The sequence below is a fragment of the Rousettus aegyptiacus genome, unplaced genomic scaffold (genome assembly GCF_014176215.1).
Source record: "Rousettus aegyptiacus isolate mRouAeg1 unplaced genomic scaffold, mRouAeg1.p scaffold_m13_p_15, whole genome shotgun sequence".
Lineage (NCBI taxonomy): Eukaryota > Metazoa > Chordata > Mammalia > Chiroptera > Pteropodidae > Rousettus > Rousettus aegyptiacus.
Window position 1 is genome coordinate 33,095,561 of NW_023416290.1, and position 15,204 is coordinate 33,110,764.

At 35.3% G+C, this 15,204-nt stretch overlaps 1 protein-coding gene across 12 annotated transcripts in view; it reads left to right on the plus strand.

Moving 5' to 3' along the window:
* VPS13B (vacuolar protein sorting 13 homolog B) overlaps positions 1-15,204 on the plus strand; it is a 670,010-nt gene that overhangs the window by 405,112 nt on the left and 249,694 nt on the right. For 10 of the 12 annotated variants that reach the window (XM_036233309.1, XM_036233311.1, XM_036233312.1 and 7 more), the window contains 2 exons: positions 4-130; positions 2,196-2,339. In XM_036233309.1, the coding sequence (XP_036089202.1) occupies positions 4-130; positions 2,196-2,339 (271 nt within the window). Of the gene's footprint in view, positions 1-3; positions 131-2,195; positions 5,488-15,204 lie in introns of those variants that run through there. The other 2 variants (XR_004954708.1, XR_004954709.1) reach the window with 1 other exon arrangement.

Below are 15,204 nucleotides of genomic sequence, written 5' to 3' on the forward strand. Positions count from 1 at the left end.
TAGCATACGGCGGCATCAAGAAAGAAGAGCGATTTTGACTCCCATTTTAACAGACTTTTCTGTCCGAATAACTGGTGCACCTGCCATCATTTTCACCAAAATAATTTCTCCAGAAAATATGCATACTGAGGTTAGAATTTAATTTAGGTTTCATTTTGGTCTAAATAGTGGAGCAGCTCCTCTTTGCATGTCATGAGTTTTCATAATTTCAGTGCACAGACTATCTAATTAGCTTATTGTTAATAAGTTACTGTTGCAACTCATAATTATTAAGCACTTTCTAGTATAGTTTAGTTATTGTTTTTTATGTAATAACTCATTTAATCCTCATAATAATCCTGTTAGCTTCTCCTACTATCCTCGCTTTATAGGTGATGAAACTGATACATAAAAAGGCTAACCCAAATAACTTGTCCACATTTTTACAAGTAGTAAGTTGCCAAATGTAGTATGAACCCATCTGGTCTGGGTTTCTCTTTTGATGAAAGCAGCTTGTACAACCTCTTTCTAATGAAAGAAACAATAATACTAATAGATAAATTAGAGTTCTCACATAGATAACCTTATATGAGTTCCACGTGGCTCACTTTATTTAGTCTCCACAGCACCCTTATGAGATAGGTATTATTAGTACCCATATTTTATAGATGAGGAAACTAAGATCAAAAGAGATTATGTAATTTGACCCATGTTATTAACCAATTACTAGTGGGTCCAGGTTTTAAGTCTCATCACTATGGTTTCAATGCCTCCATGCCTAGAGTAGAAATGTAATAATAATATGATTCATTATAACTTTAAAAAATGTTTCATAGGACTTTATAAAAAACTTATATAAAGTTTTTGATCATTCCCAGTTATAGGCAGTTGTTATGAAAAGTTCAGGAAAATTAGGTACAAATTAAATACAAGCTGATAAAATTTTAGATTCCATCTCTAAATTTTTAAAAAGCAATATTTTTTAATATTTTTATCTTATTTGATATTTATAATAGCCCTATAGAAAAGTTAGGTTAGGCATGTTATCATATATTCACAAAGGGTTTATAAAAAATTAAGTCTACTGATATCTTACAGTTATTTAGTAACACAATTGGTTTAAAATACATGAATATATTCCTTTTCATCATTACTTGAGGAGTAAAATAAGGATTCTAACTATATTGAGTAAACACAGGGAACTTTGGGGGAAAAGATTAACCAAAAAAAGGATAATTATTTCCGACATGATGTTCTTTATGGCTTTGGTAAAACCTGCTCTAAACTGTGTAGTTTGTATTTGGACCAGTCATAAGCCTCCTTAAATCCGTTCCCTTGTATTACACTAATAAAGAGAAGGTTTGTTGGACATTTCCAAGCATTTGAACATTGTCCACATGCAATTCATGACAAGAGGCAGGGCTTCTGCTTATTAAGTGAAGCTTCTGGATTATTTTTCATTTCTGTTTGCCTTCTCTGAATGATTTTCCAGTGATGAATGTTGAAGTGACTCAGTTATGCGGAACAGCACCACTTAAGTAGTGGACATCTACCTAATGCTGCCAAGATTTTAGCAGTTTGAAGAAGTTAAACTAATTAGTCTAGCTATTTTTGGCTTCAGCACTCTATTTCATTATAAATCATTTGGAGTGTTTCCTTTGGAGAATACTCAGACCATACCACTTGAGATTGTAATTGCCTGCCTACAATTGCCTGTTTACATCTGTCTACCCAACCAGATTGTAACCTCCCCAAGAGCAGGTTGCCCTTCAACGCCAACCTTATTCTTTGTGGTATTCCTAGCACGCTAGGATAGTGCATGGTAATTAGGAGATGCTCAGTAAATATTTGATGGTTTGAATAAATGAACAAGATTATGCTAAAAAATTATATCATAGATTATATATTGAAATAATGACAGTATTTTGAGATGTGAAAAAAACAAATATATATGAAATGGTGAAAAATTCTTATTGTTAGTTTGTTGTCCTATAACTATACAGCCTGGCACATAGCAGGCCCTCATAAATATTTTTTAAATTCATTATACCATATCAAGTGGCTATGCTCACCATTTCTGCTATTCTCATTAACAAATGAACTTGAGTCCCAGGAGAATTCATCAACATAGTAAAGGTCAAATAAGTAAGAATGATAAATTATCATCTAATGGCTATCATGTTTCTTTATCTGTATTCAACTTTTTTTCCCTTCAGGAGATTTTAGTGTGTGGCCATTCCTTGGAAGTAAATATAACCACAAACCTGGACTTCTTCCTAAGTGTGGCTCAAGTTCAACTCTTACATCATTTAATAGTAGCAAATATGACTGGACTGGAACCATCAAGCAAGGCCACAGAGGTAACTGTTACCTGATTTTGATTAGGCTTACTGAATTTATGCCAACTTTACATTCATAAGAGAAAAACTAAATTGAATTAAATGCTTTCTTCTAATTATGCTATATTTAACTTTATTCAAAATGTCATAAATCATTTTTGATTCTATTCTTTAGTTTTTAAATTTGGTCCTTTTCCTATAGTTCATCGTGTACCTTTGCAAAATTGTTATGGCTTACCCTTAGAAAAGCCTCTGTTGAAAACATGAGTTTATTGCCTTGCTGTAATTTTTTAAGTACAATGCAAGAAACCTGGTAGAGCTCTTGCTTAAATACATTAAAGGAATAGGGCCTCTTTTGGAAGTGAACATTATAAGAGTACCATGGGAATATCTTTAGTAAATAACTTCTAAAGTGTTCGTTTCCCATGCTCAGTGAAGAATGGACACAATAGTAAAAGTTGAATGCCTGCCTAGAATTTTAATTCTGATCTGGTGAACATTGGATGCCCGTATCGTAACCACAAAGCATGTCAGCGTGAAACAAAGAAAGCTGCTTGTTAGATGCCTCTCAAAATATGTTTTCTTACTTCTATCTGTACTTAGAGTAAATCCTCTATAAAAATTCAAGTGAAGAAACCATTTATCATTTATCTTGGAAAAAGACATTCCTTTATTTTTGTCTTGCCCCATATCAAACCATGTCTAAAAAATCTGACATTCGAATTTACGTCTTTCAGGTCCACACCCTTTCCATTCTGACACAGTTCATATACTGTAACTGTTACACTATATATAGTATATACTATTAGTCTCTCAGTCTTCTTTATTTTTTAAACAATGTTTAAAGTGATAAGCTTTTCACTTTCATATGTGAAGATTCTCTTTTTCATCATCTTTTAACACCCATGATTTCTGTTTCCTCAGTATTTTTTTTTTAAAAGAACCATAGGCCTATATATATTCTCCAGAATACTGACTTTTCCCCCATATACTTTGGACAATTTATCAGAGTATAATTATGACATAAAAATAAGCAAAACAAAAAATATTTCCCATAGCATTTTTTATTAAGTCCTTGAAGCAAGTTAGGTTGGAAATGATATTTTACATGCCTATATTCTTAGTGCCAATTTTATGAATCTCTCACATCAGTGATATCTAACTCCTCGATTTCTGATGTATTTTAGGAATTTACACAACTTAGCAAATCAATTCTTAATCATTTGCCTATCTTCTAATGCCTATTAGTAGGATCTCATTTCAGTAAATAAATGGTCAGAGTTAGATTAGTAACAAACCTTACCTGAATGTTAAGTCATCTCTCACAGTTTCATTAATGAGCTAGGTATTGTTTTTGCTCTTTGAAAAATGTGTCTGTGACCCTTTATTCTTTCTTGGAGATAATATAAAAAGTACAGAAAATATGTTGAAATACCATAGAAACACTACACTGAAAACTGGTCAAGATTGTAAATTTTATTTTATGTATGTATTACCACAATTAAAAAAAAAATACAGACTCTAATGAAGGATTATTTGGCCCTTTTCCCAGCCTCAGTGGGGTATGTCTATGAAAATTTCAATATTGAAAAAAGTGTTTTGATATTCAGGTCAAGATGGCAGAGTAGGTAATCACCATGACCACATTAAAATTACAATTAAATTATGCAACAATCAACCAGGGGAACCATCTAAAGACTAGCTAAACAGAACTCCTGTAACTGGGGATACAAAATAGAAGCTACATTGAAACTGGAAGGAAGATTGGAAACACGAAATGGGCTGGCCCCACAACCACGTGTGGCAGTTAAGAATCAGGAGAGAAATCTCAGCTGCATAGGCCCCACCTGAAGAGCAAAGGCTCTCAGCCCCACGCCAGGCTCCTTAGTCCAGAGCACCAGTGCTGGGAAGAGAAGCTCCCACAACACCTGACTGTGAAAAAAGCCAAAGAAACAGGATTCCATCTTTCAAGAAAGATGAAAGGTGGCTGGAAATCCCAGGCATCCTCTTCAAGGGCCCTCACACAGACTCTCTCGCTCCCAGGCACTCACCCCTGGGCTCCAGTGGAGGGATAGCGGCTCAGGAGATACCTGAGATATACAGGGAGAGACTGAGTTGTATGTCTTCAGTGTGAGGACTAGAGGGACAGCCGCCATTGTCCCTCTGTTGAGCCTTCCTCCCATGCAGTTGGGAGGTGGGTGCTGTATTTTCTATGTTGAGCTTCCCCTGCCACATGGACCATCCGAATCTGCTTTAGCTTGGTTAATTCCACTTGCTCCACCCTACTGATTCCCTGAGACCCCATTCCATCTAACTCACATGCCGCCCAAGGTTCTTTCAGCAGCTGAACTCTTCGGGTAACCAACAGGCAGGGGCAGACTGCAAGGCACCCTCTTCCTTTTGCTGATTTACTTCAGGCCCAGTGCTGGCGCCAGCCACATACAATTCATAGCATGGCCTCTCTCACATGCCTCCAGGTCCAGCACAGGCAGTAACAAGCAAGGATCACTTTGTAGCTCCTACCAGGTAGCCCTGCGCAAAGTCACAGGCAATGGCTGACCACCAGAACCAACACACCCACTGGCCAGCTTCAGACCACACCAGAACACCATCTGATTAGCCCCATAATTTGGCATACTCATAGGGTCAACTTGGCAGACACCAGAGCCCTCTGGGGAAAATTCTGCTCCATGGGGTCAGCCCCTGCAGAGTAGTTCCTATATTATAGTCATGGCCAGTTTTCACAGCCAGTGAAAATTGGATCAGTCTTACCCACTGACATGCCAGCAGCAATTAAGGCTCAACTACAACAGGAGGACCTTAGAACACAACCCACACAAGGGACTGTTCTGAAGCATCCAGCTCAGGTGATCAGGAAGTCTGTGCTACTGGACCCCACAGAACATCTACTACATAATGCCACTCTGCCAAGACTGGGAGATATAGCACATCTACCTAATACATGGAAACAAACACAGAGTCAGCCAAAATCAGAAAACAAAGAAGCATGTCTGAAAAGAAAGAATAAGCTTAAACTCCAGAAAAAGAACTAAACAAAATGGCGGCAATCGATCAATGGAGTGCAAAACACTGGTTATACGGATGTCAAAAAAACCTTAGCGGGAACTTCAACAAAGATATTAAGCATAAAAAAGGACATAGAAACCATAAAAAAAAAAAATAACCAGTCAGAAATGAAAAATACCTTAGGCAGAATCAATAGTAAATTAGATGAAACAGGATCTAATCAGCAATTTACAAGATGAAGTAGTGGAAAACACCCAATCAGAGCAGTAACAAGAAAAAAGAATCAAAAAAAAAAAAAAAATGAGCACAGTTTAAGGGGCCTCTAGGACTACATCAAGTGTACCAACATTCATAACATAGAGGTACCAGAAAGAGAAAGAGAGAGAGAAATTGAAAACCTACTTGAAGAAATAATGGTGGAAAACTTCTCTAACCGGGTGACAGTAATAGATATACAAGCCCAGAAAGCAGAGTGCCACGTGAGATGAGCCCATCAGGACATCACAACATCATAATTAAAATGCCGAATGTTAAAGATAAAGAGAAAATCATAAAAGCACAAGAAAAAAGCAATTAGTTACCTATAAGAGAGCTCCCATAAGACTTCCAGCTGATTTCTCAACAGAAATTTTGTAAGCCGGAAGATACTGACATGAAATATTTAGTGTTAAAAACCAAGGACCTACAACCAAGATTACTCAGCCTTAGCAAACTTATAATTTAGAATTGAAAGACAAATAAATTTCCCAGACAAGAAAATGCTAAAGGAACTCATCACCAACAAACAACTATTACAAGAAATGTTAAAGGGACTTTAAGAAGAAGAGTGAAAAAAAGAACATAAATATGAAAATAAAATGGCAATAACTATATACCTATCAATAATCACTTTAGATATAAATTTTTTCATTTCTCTAGTCAAAAGACAGGGTAGCCATATGCATAAGAATAGAAGGCCTGTATATATATATGCTGTCTACAAGTGACCCACTTCAGATCGAAAGACACATATACTGAAATTAAAGGGGTGAAAAAGATATTTTATGCAAATGGAAATGCAAAAAAAGCTGGGGTAGCAATACTTATATCAGACAAAATAAACTTTAAAACAGAGTCTATATAATAAGAAACAAAGAAGGACATTTCATAATGATAAAGGAATCAATCCAACAGGAGGATATAACCCTTGCAAGCATTTATACCCCAACATAAGAGCACCTAAACATATAAAACAAATTTTGATGGACATAAAGGGAGAGATCAACAGTAATACAGTCATAGTAGGGGACTTTAACACCCCATTGATAACAAATGGCTACATCTTACAGACAGAAAATCAACAAGGAAATAAGCAGACGTAAATGACACTTTAGACCAGTTGGATTAAATTGATATTTTTAGAGCATTTCACCTCAAAACAGCAGAATATACATTCTTTTCAAGTCCTCATGAAACATTTTTCAAGATACATGTTAGGCAAAACAAGTCTCAAATTTAAGATCAGAATTATATCAGGCATCTTCTCCAACCACAATAGTACAAAACTAGAAACTAGAAATCAATTACAAAAAAAAATACCCTGAAAAACAAACACATGGAGGCTAAACCAATGCTATTAAACAATGAATGGGTTAACAATTAGATCAAGAAAGAAATCAAAAGATACCTTAAGACAAATGAAAATGAAAACACAATGACCCCAAAATTATGGGGCACAGTGAAGGCAGTTCTAAGAGGGAAATTTATAGCAATACAAATCTACCTCAAGAAACAAGAAAAATCTCAAATAAACAATTTAACCTTACACCTAAAAGAACTAGTAAAAGAACGATATAGCCTAAGGTGAGTAGAAGGAAGGCAATAATAAAGATCAGAGTAGAAATAAACAAAATAGTCTAAAAAACAGTACAAAAGATCAGTGAAACAAAGAGTTTATTTTTTTTGAAAAGATAACAAAATTGATAAACCTTTAACTAAATTCATGAAGAAAACAAGACAGAGGGCCCAAATAAAATTAGACACGAAAAAGAAGTAACCATTGACATCACAGAAATACAAAGGATTGTAAGAAAATACTACTAACAATTATATGCTAACAAATTGGACAATCTGGAAGAAAAGGATAAATTCTTAGAAATATGCAATCATCCAAGACTGACTCAAGAAAAAACAGAAAACCTAAACAGACTGATTTCTACTAATGAATAGAATTAGAAATCAAAAAACTCCCAACAAACAAAAGTCTTTAGACCAGATGGCTTCACAAGTAATTTTTATCAGGCATTCAAAGAATTAACAGCTGTCCTTCTCAAGCTACTTCAAAAAATTCAAGAGGGAGGGAAGGCTCCCAAGCTCATTTTACAAGGCTACCATTACACTAATTCCAAAACCAGATTAGACATTACCAAAAAAAAAAAGAAACAAAATTATTGGCTGTATCCCAGAAGAACATAAATTTAAAAATAATCAACAAAATATTAGCAAACCTAATTCAGCAATACATTAAAAATAGTATACATCATGGTCAAGTTGGATTTATTCCTGGGATGCAAGATTGGTTTAGTATCCACAAATCAATTAACATGATACCCCACATAAACCAAGGGTCCCCAAACCCCTCAGCCATGGACCAGTACTGGTCTGTGGCCTGTTTGGAACCAGGCTGCACAGCAAGAGGTGAGTGGTAGGTGAGCAAGCAAAGCTTTATTTGTATTTGCAACCGCTCCCCAGTGTTAGCATCTCTGCCTCAGCTCCACCTCACATCATCAGGCATTAGATTTTCATAGGAGCACTGGTCCCTGGTGCCATAAGGGTTGGGGACCACAATATGAAGGATAAAAGTCATGATCATATCTATAGATGCAGAAAAAGCATTTGAAAAAATCCAGCAACCATTTACGGAAAAAAAAAAATCTCAGGAAAGAGGGAATTGAGGGACCATACCTCAGCCTAATAAAGGCCATGTTTGACAAACCCACAGCTAATATATTCAGTGGGGAAAAGATAAAAGCATTTTCCTTAAGATCAGGAACTACACAAGGATGTTCACTTTCACCACTTTTATTGAACATAGTATTGGAAATCCTAGCGACAGCAATCAGACAACAAAAAGGGATTCAAGGCATCCAAATTAGAAAGGAAAAAGTAAAACTGTCATTATTTACAGATGACATAATAGTGTATAGTGAAAACCTTAAAGATTTCACCAAAAAACCATTAGAACTAATAAATTCAGTAAAGTAGCAAGATACAAAATTAATATTCAAAAATAGATTGCATTTCTATACACTGATAATAAGCTATATCAGAAAGAGAAATTAAGAAAATAATCCCATTTACAATTGCATCAAACACCACAAAAAAAAAATTACAAATACCTAAGAATAAATTTAACCAAAGCAGTAAAAGACCAGCACTTGAAATATTATGGATATTAAAGAAAGAAAGTGAAGAAGATACAAATAAATGAAAACATATACCATACTTGTAGATAGGAAGAATTAACATTGTTAAAATGTACATACTACTCAAAGCAATCTACAGAACCAATGCAATTTATTTGAAAATACCAATGACATTTTTCACAGAACTAGGACAAATAATCCTAAAAATTATAAGTAACCACAAAAGACCCTGAATAGCAACAGCAATCTGTTGAACAAAGTTAGAGGTAGCACACTACCTGGTATTGAGCTATATTACAAGACTACAATAATCAATACAGCATGGTACTGGCATAAAAAAAGATACATAGATCAGTGGAACAGAATAGAGACCTTAGAAATAAACCTGCACCTACATGGTCAATTAATGGAGTAAAGACAGTCTTTTCAGTAAATGATGTTGGGATAGCTGGTCAGATACATGCAAAAGTTAAAAAAAGAAAGGAAGGAAGGAAGAAAAGGAAGGAAGAAAGGAAGAAGGAAGGAGGGAAAGAAGGAAGGAGGGAAGGAAGGAAGGAAGGGAGGAAGGGAAGGAGGGGAGAAAGAGAGAGAGAGAAAAAAGAAACTAAACGACCTTCTAAACCATAAGAAGAATAAACTCAAAATGATTAAAGACCCAAAACCATAAAACTGGATGAAAACATAGGCAGTGAATTCTCTGACATTGCTCTTAGTAATTTTTTTCTACTGTAGCTCCTTGGCTAAGGGAAACAAAAGAAAAATTAAATAAATGAGACAACACCAAACTGAAAGGTTTTTGCACAACAAAGTAAACCATCAACAAAATGAGAAGACAACCTACCGATTGGGAGACAATATTTGCCAATGATACATCTGATAAGGGGTTAACATTCCAAAGTTTTATAAAGAATTCATACAACTCAACAACAAAAAACAAACATTCCAAATTAAAAAATGGGCGGAGTACCTGAATAGACATTTCTTCAAAGAGGATATATGATGGCCAATAAACATATGAAAAGATGTTCAATATTACTAATCATAAGAGAAATGCAAATTAAAACCACAGTGTGATATCACTTCACGCCTGTCAGAATGGCTGTCATCAACAAATAACAAGTGTTGGTGAAGATGTGGGGAAAAGAGTGCCCTTGTACACTGTTGGTAGAATTGCAAAATGGTGCAGCCATTATGGAAAACAGTATGGAGGTTTTCCTATAAATTAAAAATGTAACTATCTTTTGGCCCAGCAATTTCCCTTCTGGGTATTTATTTGAAAAAATCTAAAACACTAATTTGAAAAGCTATATGCACCCGTTTGCACATTGCAGCATTATTTACAATAGCCAAGACATGGAAGCAACTTAAGTGCCGATCGGTAGACATTTGGATAAAGAAGTGGTATGTATATACAATGGAATACTTTTTAACTTTTGCTCATCATAAAAAAGAATAACTCTAACCATTTGAGACAACATGGTTGGATTCAGAGGGTACTATGCTAAGTGAAATAGGTCAGACAGAGACAGACAAACACCATATGACTTCACTTATATGTGGAATCTGAAGAACAAAATAAATGATCGAACAAACGGATTTATAGATACAGAGAACAAACTGATAGTTGCCAAATAGGAGGAGAGTTAGGGAGTGGGTGGGAAAAGAGAGAGGGATTAAGAAGAACAAATTGGTAGATACAAAGAAGTCACGGGGATATAAAGTTCAGCATAGAGAATATAGTGGGTAATAATGTAGTAACTATGTATAGTGCCAGGCAGGTACTAGACTAATCAGGGGATCACTTCGTAAATTCTATAAATGTCTAACCACTATGCCGTACACCTGAAACTAATAGAATATAATATTGAATGTCAACTGAATTTTTTAAAAAATATCTGTGTATAACTCGACCTGTACAGTTCACACCTTTGTTGTTCAAGGATCAGCTCTTCTAAGTTGGTCACAGAAATAATAGATAGTTAAGATCCAATTAAAAGTGTATTATTAAACATGTGAAATAAGGAAAACATAACATATTGTTAAACATGTGAAAAAATAAGTCCACTCGTACAGTTCAAAACTCTGTTGTTTAAGAGTTATCTGTACTATGTCACAGAAATAATAGACAGCTAAGATCTAAACATGTGAAGTTAATAAAAAAAGACCTTCAGTGAACCAGCAGAATATTTTTCTATTGATAATGATTAGCAGAACTCAGATCTGAGAGTCTAAAAGCATAAAGACATTTTAACTACATAGGATACACTGCTTATAATAAATCACAATGTATTTTTAGGGGCAGGTTACCTTTTAAACAACCACACTACAATAATTTTTCAAAATTCTCTTTGAGAATGAAAGAAATTGGAAAATTGAATGTGACCAAGCTATTAGGGAAGTGGAGGAAGGGGTACGTGTTTCTTAAAAGTATGTATCATTATGTTATGAAAACTGTTTCATAAGACAGGTGGATTAATAATGGAAATCCCATTGACCAGTACTCTGAAAAGAACCCTGTGAATTACCGGTAAATGTCAGTTGTATCTGTTCTAAGCCCACCATCTAATGGATGGTGTTAATATTTTCAGCAATTTTTGACAATGTTAATTTGGAAGATTAAGTTTTAAAATTTGGAAGAATAACTTCAAAAAATTATTCAAGTATCTGATAGGGGGATTTTTGTTAGTAGAAGAAAGCTATCCACACTTTAAACGAAAGGGAAGAAAGTAGGACAAATCTTGGCAAATAGAAGTGAAAACAGTGGAACAATGTAAGAGTTATTGTTAGATACAATATTTAGTATTAATTTTAATTATATAGACAATTAACACATGATGAAACTTTCAAGTGCATAGTTGAAAGAGAAGTCCTTTAGGTAATAAATGACTAGCAGATGGCAAATTGCTTCCAAAGCTGATCAAAACTTTTCCAATGTTTTTGCTCTGAAAAATGTATTCTAGATGGAGTAAGGCTGTGGTGATTGACACAGTTGGTTTACCTTTTCTTAGATTCTTTACCTTCTCACAAGAGGGTCTTGGTCCCAAGAAGGTCCAATTATATAAAAGTGGTTATTAGTAAAATAATCATAATATTCATGCAATAAGAATAAACAAGGGAGATACTTTAGTTACATGTACCAATAAATGTCAAGAAACATTTGAATGAAAATGTTTATAAGTAAAACAGTTAAAGATTTTAATTTGTGCAAGTCTATTTATGGGATAATACAGGCCATTTTTATAATAAGAAAACTAAAAATTATTTTAAGATTTTCTTAAGGCATCAGTATGTAGGATATAATAAGGAATGGCAAAAAACAAACAAACCAACAAAAAAAAAACGACATCCTGTTTTTATATCATTTTATTTCAGTTGTAGTCACAAAAGGAAATAGACCATAAAGATATACCATATCATATATACACCATAAAGATAAAGTATTAGGATGATTTAAACTTGAATGACGAAAGCTGCACAATCTATCTGAAATCTGCAGAATCATCAACACTGTACATAAGATACCAAAACTAACCTGTTAACTTAAAATTTGTTATTTATTTTATTAGTTTTAAGTATACACTACACTAAAAATTTTATATTTTGTTATTTTTTATAATGTGATATTTTTATAAAAGTAATACATGAATTTTAATAACCAAATGTTGCTAAATCAAAATAGTATCAGTCCTGAGGGGAAAAAAATGGCATAGATGATAAAGGCTCTGTTCACCCTTCTGGTGACCAAATCAAAGTTGTGACAGAAACAAGGAGCAGGCAACCTGGGATCTAGATGAACAAGCCATACAACTAGGGCGAAATCCAAGAAATCACCCTGCGACGGCAGAAGGTAGGGTGGAGTGAGGACACTGGGCTGCCCTGTCCAGAGCAGCTGAGTGAGACGGAGGCTGCAGCAGCAGCAGATGCTTCTTTAAGGGATCGCGTCCACGAGTGGATTTTCGTGGTGACGGGCTTGCTTGCTCTGAGCACGAGTGCCAATTTGGCTGCATGCAGGGGGCACCAGGGATGTACAGGGAGACAGTGTCGAAGTGAGGGTTGAGGTGAGATTCACTGGGCATAGATGTGCGGGTGGTATCCATTGTTCCCTGTTGAGCCTCCCTCACTACCAGTGTGCAGACACAGCACCGCCATAGCCATGATGTCACGAAACTGGATAACAGAGGTTGCTCTGCCCAGAGGATTCCCTGAAACCCTGCCTTCCCCAACTTGGACCTCACCCAAGCCACATCCAGGTTTATCCTCAGCAAATCCAGTGCTACTTGCTGAGCAGCACCTAGACTCACACTGGAGGCAGCTGGCCTCGGTTTCTGGTGTGGCCTTTTGAGGCAACTATAAGCACAGCACCTGTGGATTGCTTCCTGAATCTTAACAGGTGGACCTAGAGGGGTAGAGGCTTGAGCTAAATTTAGCTGCAGTTGAACCCCTCTCAGGACTGTGCCACTGGACACCTACTTCACAAATCCATACGAATAAGACTGGGAGACTTAGATGCTTTGCTTAGTACATAGACACACATGGAAAGGCAGCCAAAATACGAAGACAAAGAAGCAAAAACCATACGACAGAACAGAACAGAGATCCAGATATAAATGAGTCAAGTAGTCTAACAGTTGCAGAGTTCAAAACACTGATTATAAAGATGCTCAAAGAACTTTTAGGCAGTGTAAATAAATTTAGTAATAACTTCAACAAACAAAAATAGAAATGAAAATTATTAAAAGGAACCAGTCAGAAATGGAGAACACATTATCCGAGTTGAGAAGTATATTAAATGGAATAAACAAAGAAATAAACAAAGTGAATAAAGAAGAGGATCAACTGCCCTATCTAGGGAACAGGAAAGCTAATCAGGACATTTCATCAGAATGACAAGAAAAAAAATGCCGAGATTATAAAAATAAGAAAGATATGGGACACTATTAAGGCTCCAAATATCAAGATATTGAACACCTGTTTGGAGAAATAATGATGGAAAACCTGATGAAGGAAATGTACATAAAGCCCCGGGAAGCTCAGAGAATTCCAAAAATCATGGATCCAAAGAGGCCCACGCCAAGACATATCATAATTTAAATGCCAAAGGTTAAATACAAAGAAAGAATTTTAAAAGCAGCAAGAGAAAAACAAATAATTACATATAAGGGAACACCTATAAGACTGACAGCTGATTTCTCAAAAGAAACTCTGCAGGACAGAAGGGCTTGGCAAAAAATATTTGACTGGATGAAGACCCAGGATATACAACCAAGAATAATTTATCCAGCAAAGCTATCATTTGGAGTTGAAGGACAGATAAAGAGTTTCCCAGACAAAAATAAGCTAAAGGAATTTATCACCAACAAGCCAGTATTATAGGAAATGTTGGTGGGTCTTCTTTAAGAAAAAAAAAAAAAAAGTACCAAAACCAGGAATAAAGAATGGTAACAACAATGTTTCTATCAAAAAGTACCTTAAATGGAAAAGAATTAAGTGCTCCAACCAAAAGATAGAGTGGCTGAAAGGATAAGAAAACAAGACCCTTACATATGAAAAGGAAGGGGATGGAAAAAGATATTGCTTTGATGGACCTAGAAAGCATTTAAGTCAGAGAAAGATAAACACTCTATGATTTCACTTATATGTGGAATCTAAGGAATAAAAAGAACAAAAACAGACTCACAAATATAGTGGACAGTTTGGTGTCAGACAAAAGGGAAGGGCTAAAGAAGTATGAATTAGTAGCTGATGGATGGTCACGGGGCCGGGGAGGGAGCACAGCATAGGGAATGCAGTTACCATTAATACGTTGGCTAGGTGGAGGGTCAGGGGAGGGAGGGGCATTTGGGGTATCATTTTACAAACTATATAGATGTCTACCCAGTGTACTGTATACTTGAAACTCAATTTAAAAAAAAATATCAGTCCCTTGATATCCTCACCTCACCCTGCTTCACCAGTTTTAACCCTATAAGCTGTTTATCTTCTTATTTCTGAATAAAATGACTTATTTTATTTTATTTGCTCATTTCAGTATTACCTATTTACTAGCTGTTGTATATGAGGATTCTGTCATGTCCCTTCTCCCTTTCCATCTTCCCAATATTCTTATGTTATATTTTTAAGTCAGTACGAATTGATTTCATTATAAAGACTATGTAAATATTGTTCATTGCTTAATAAAGTAATATAATGTGATTATATTTCCTGTCTTTATACCTTTTTTTGTTTTTCACAGTGCTAACTATTGCCACATTTTTTATTTGCTCAGTTTTTTTTTAACTCTCTACCTCCTCCTGTCTTTCCCTGCACCCCACCCCAGCTCCCACCAATGATTCTACATAATACCTGAAATTTAACTGTTTATACTTTGAAACTTATAATGTCACATCTGTTTTTCCCCTTGGAACAATTTTTTCCTGAAGTTTTCTCTCTTTCTTCTTTATTCTTGACTGAGAGTT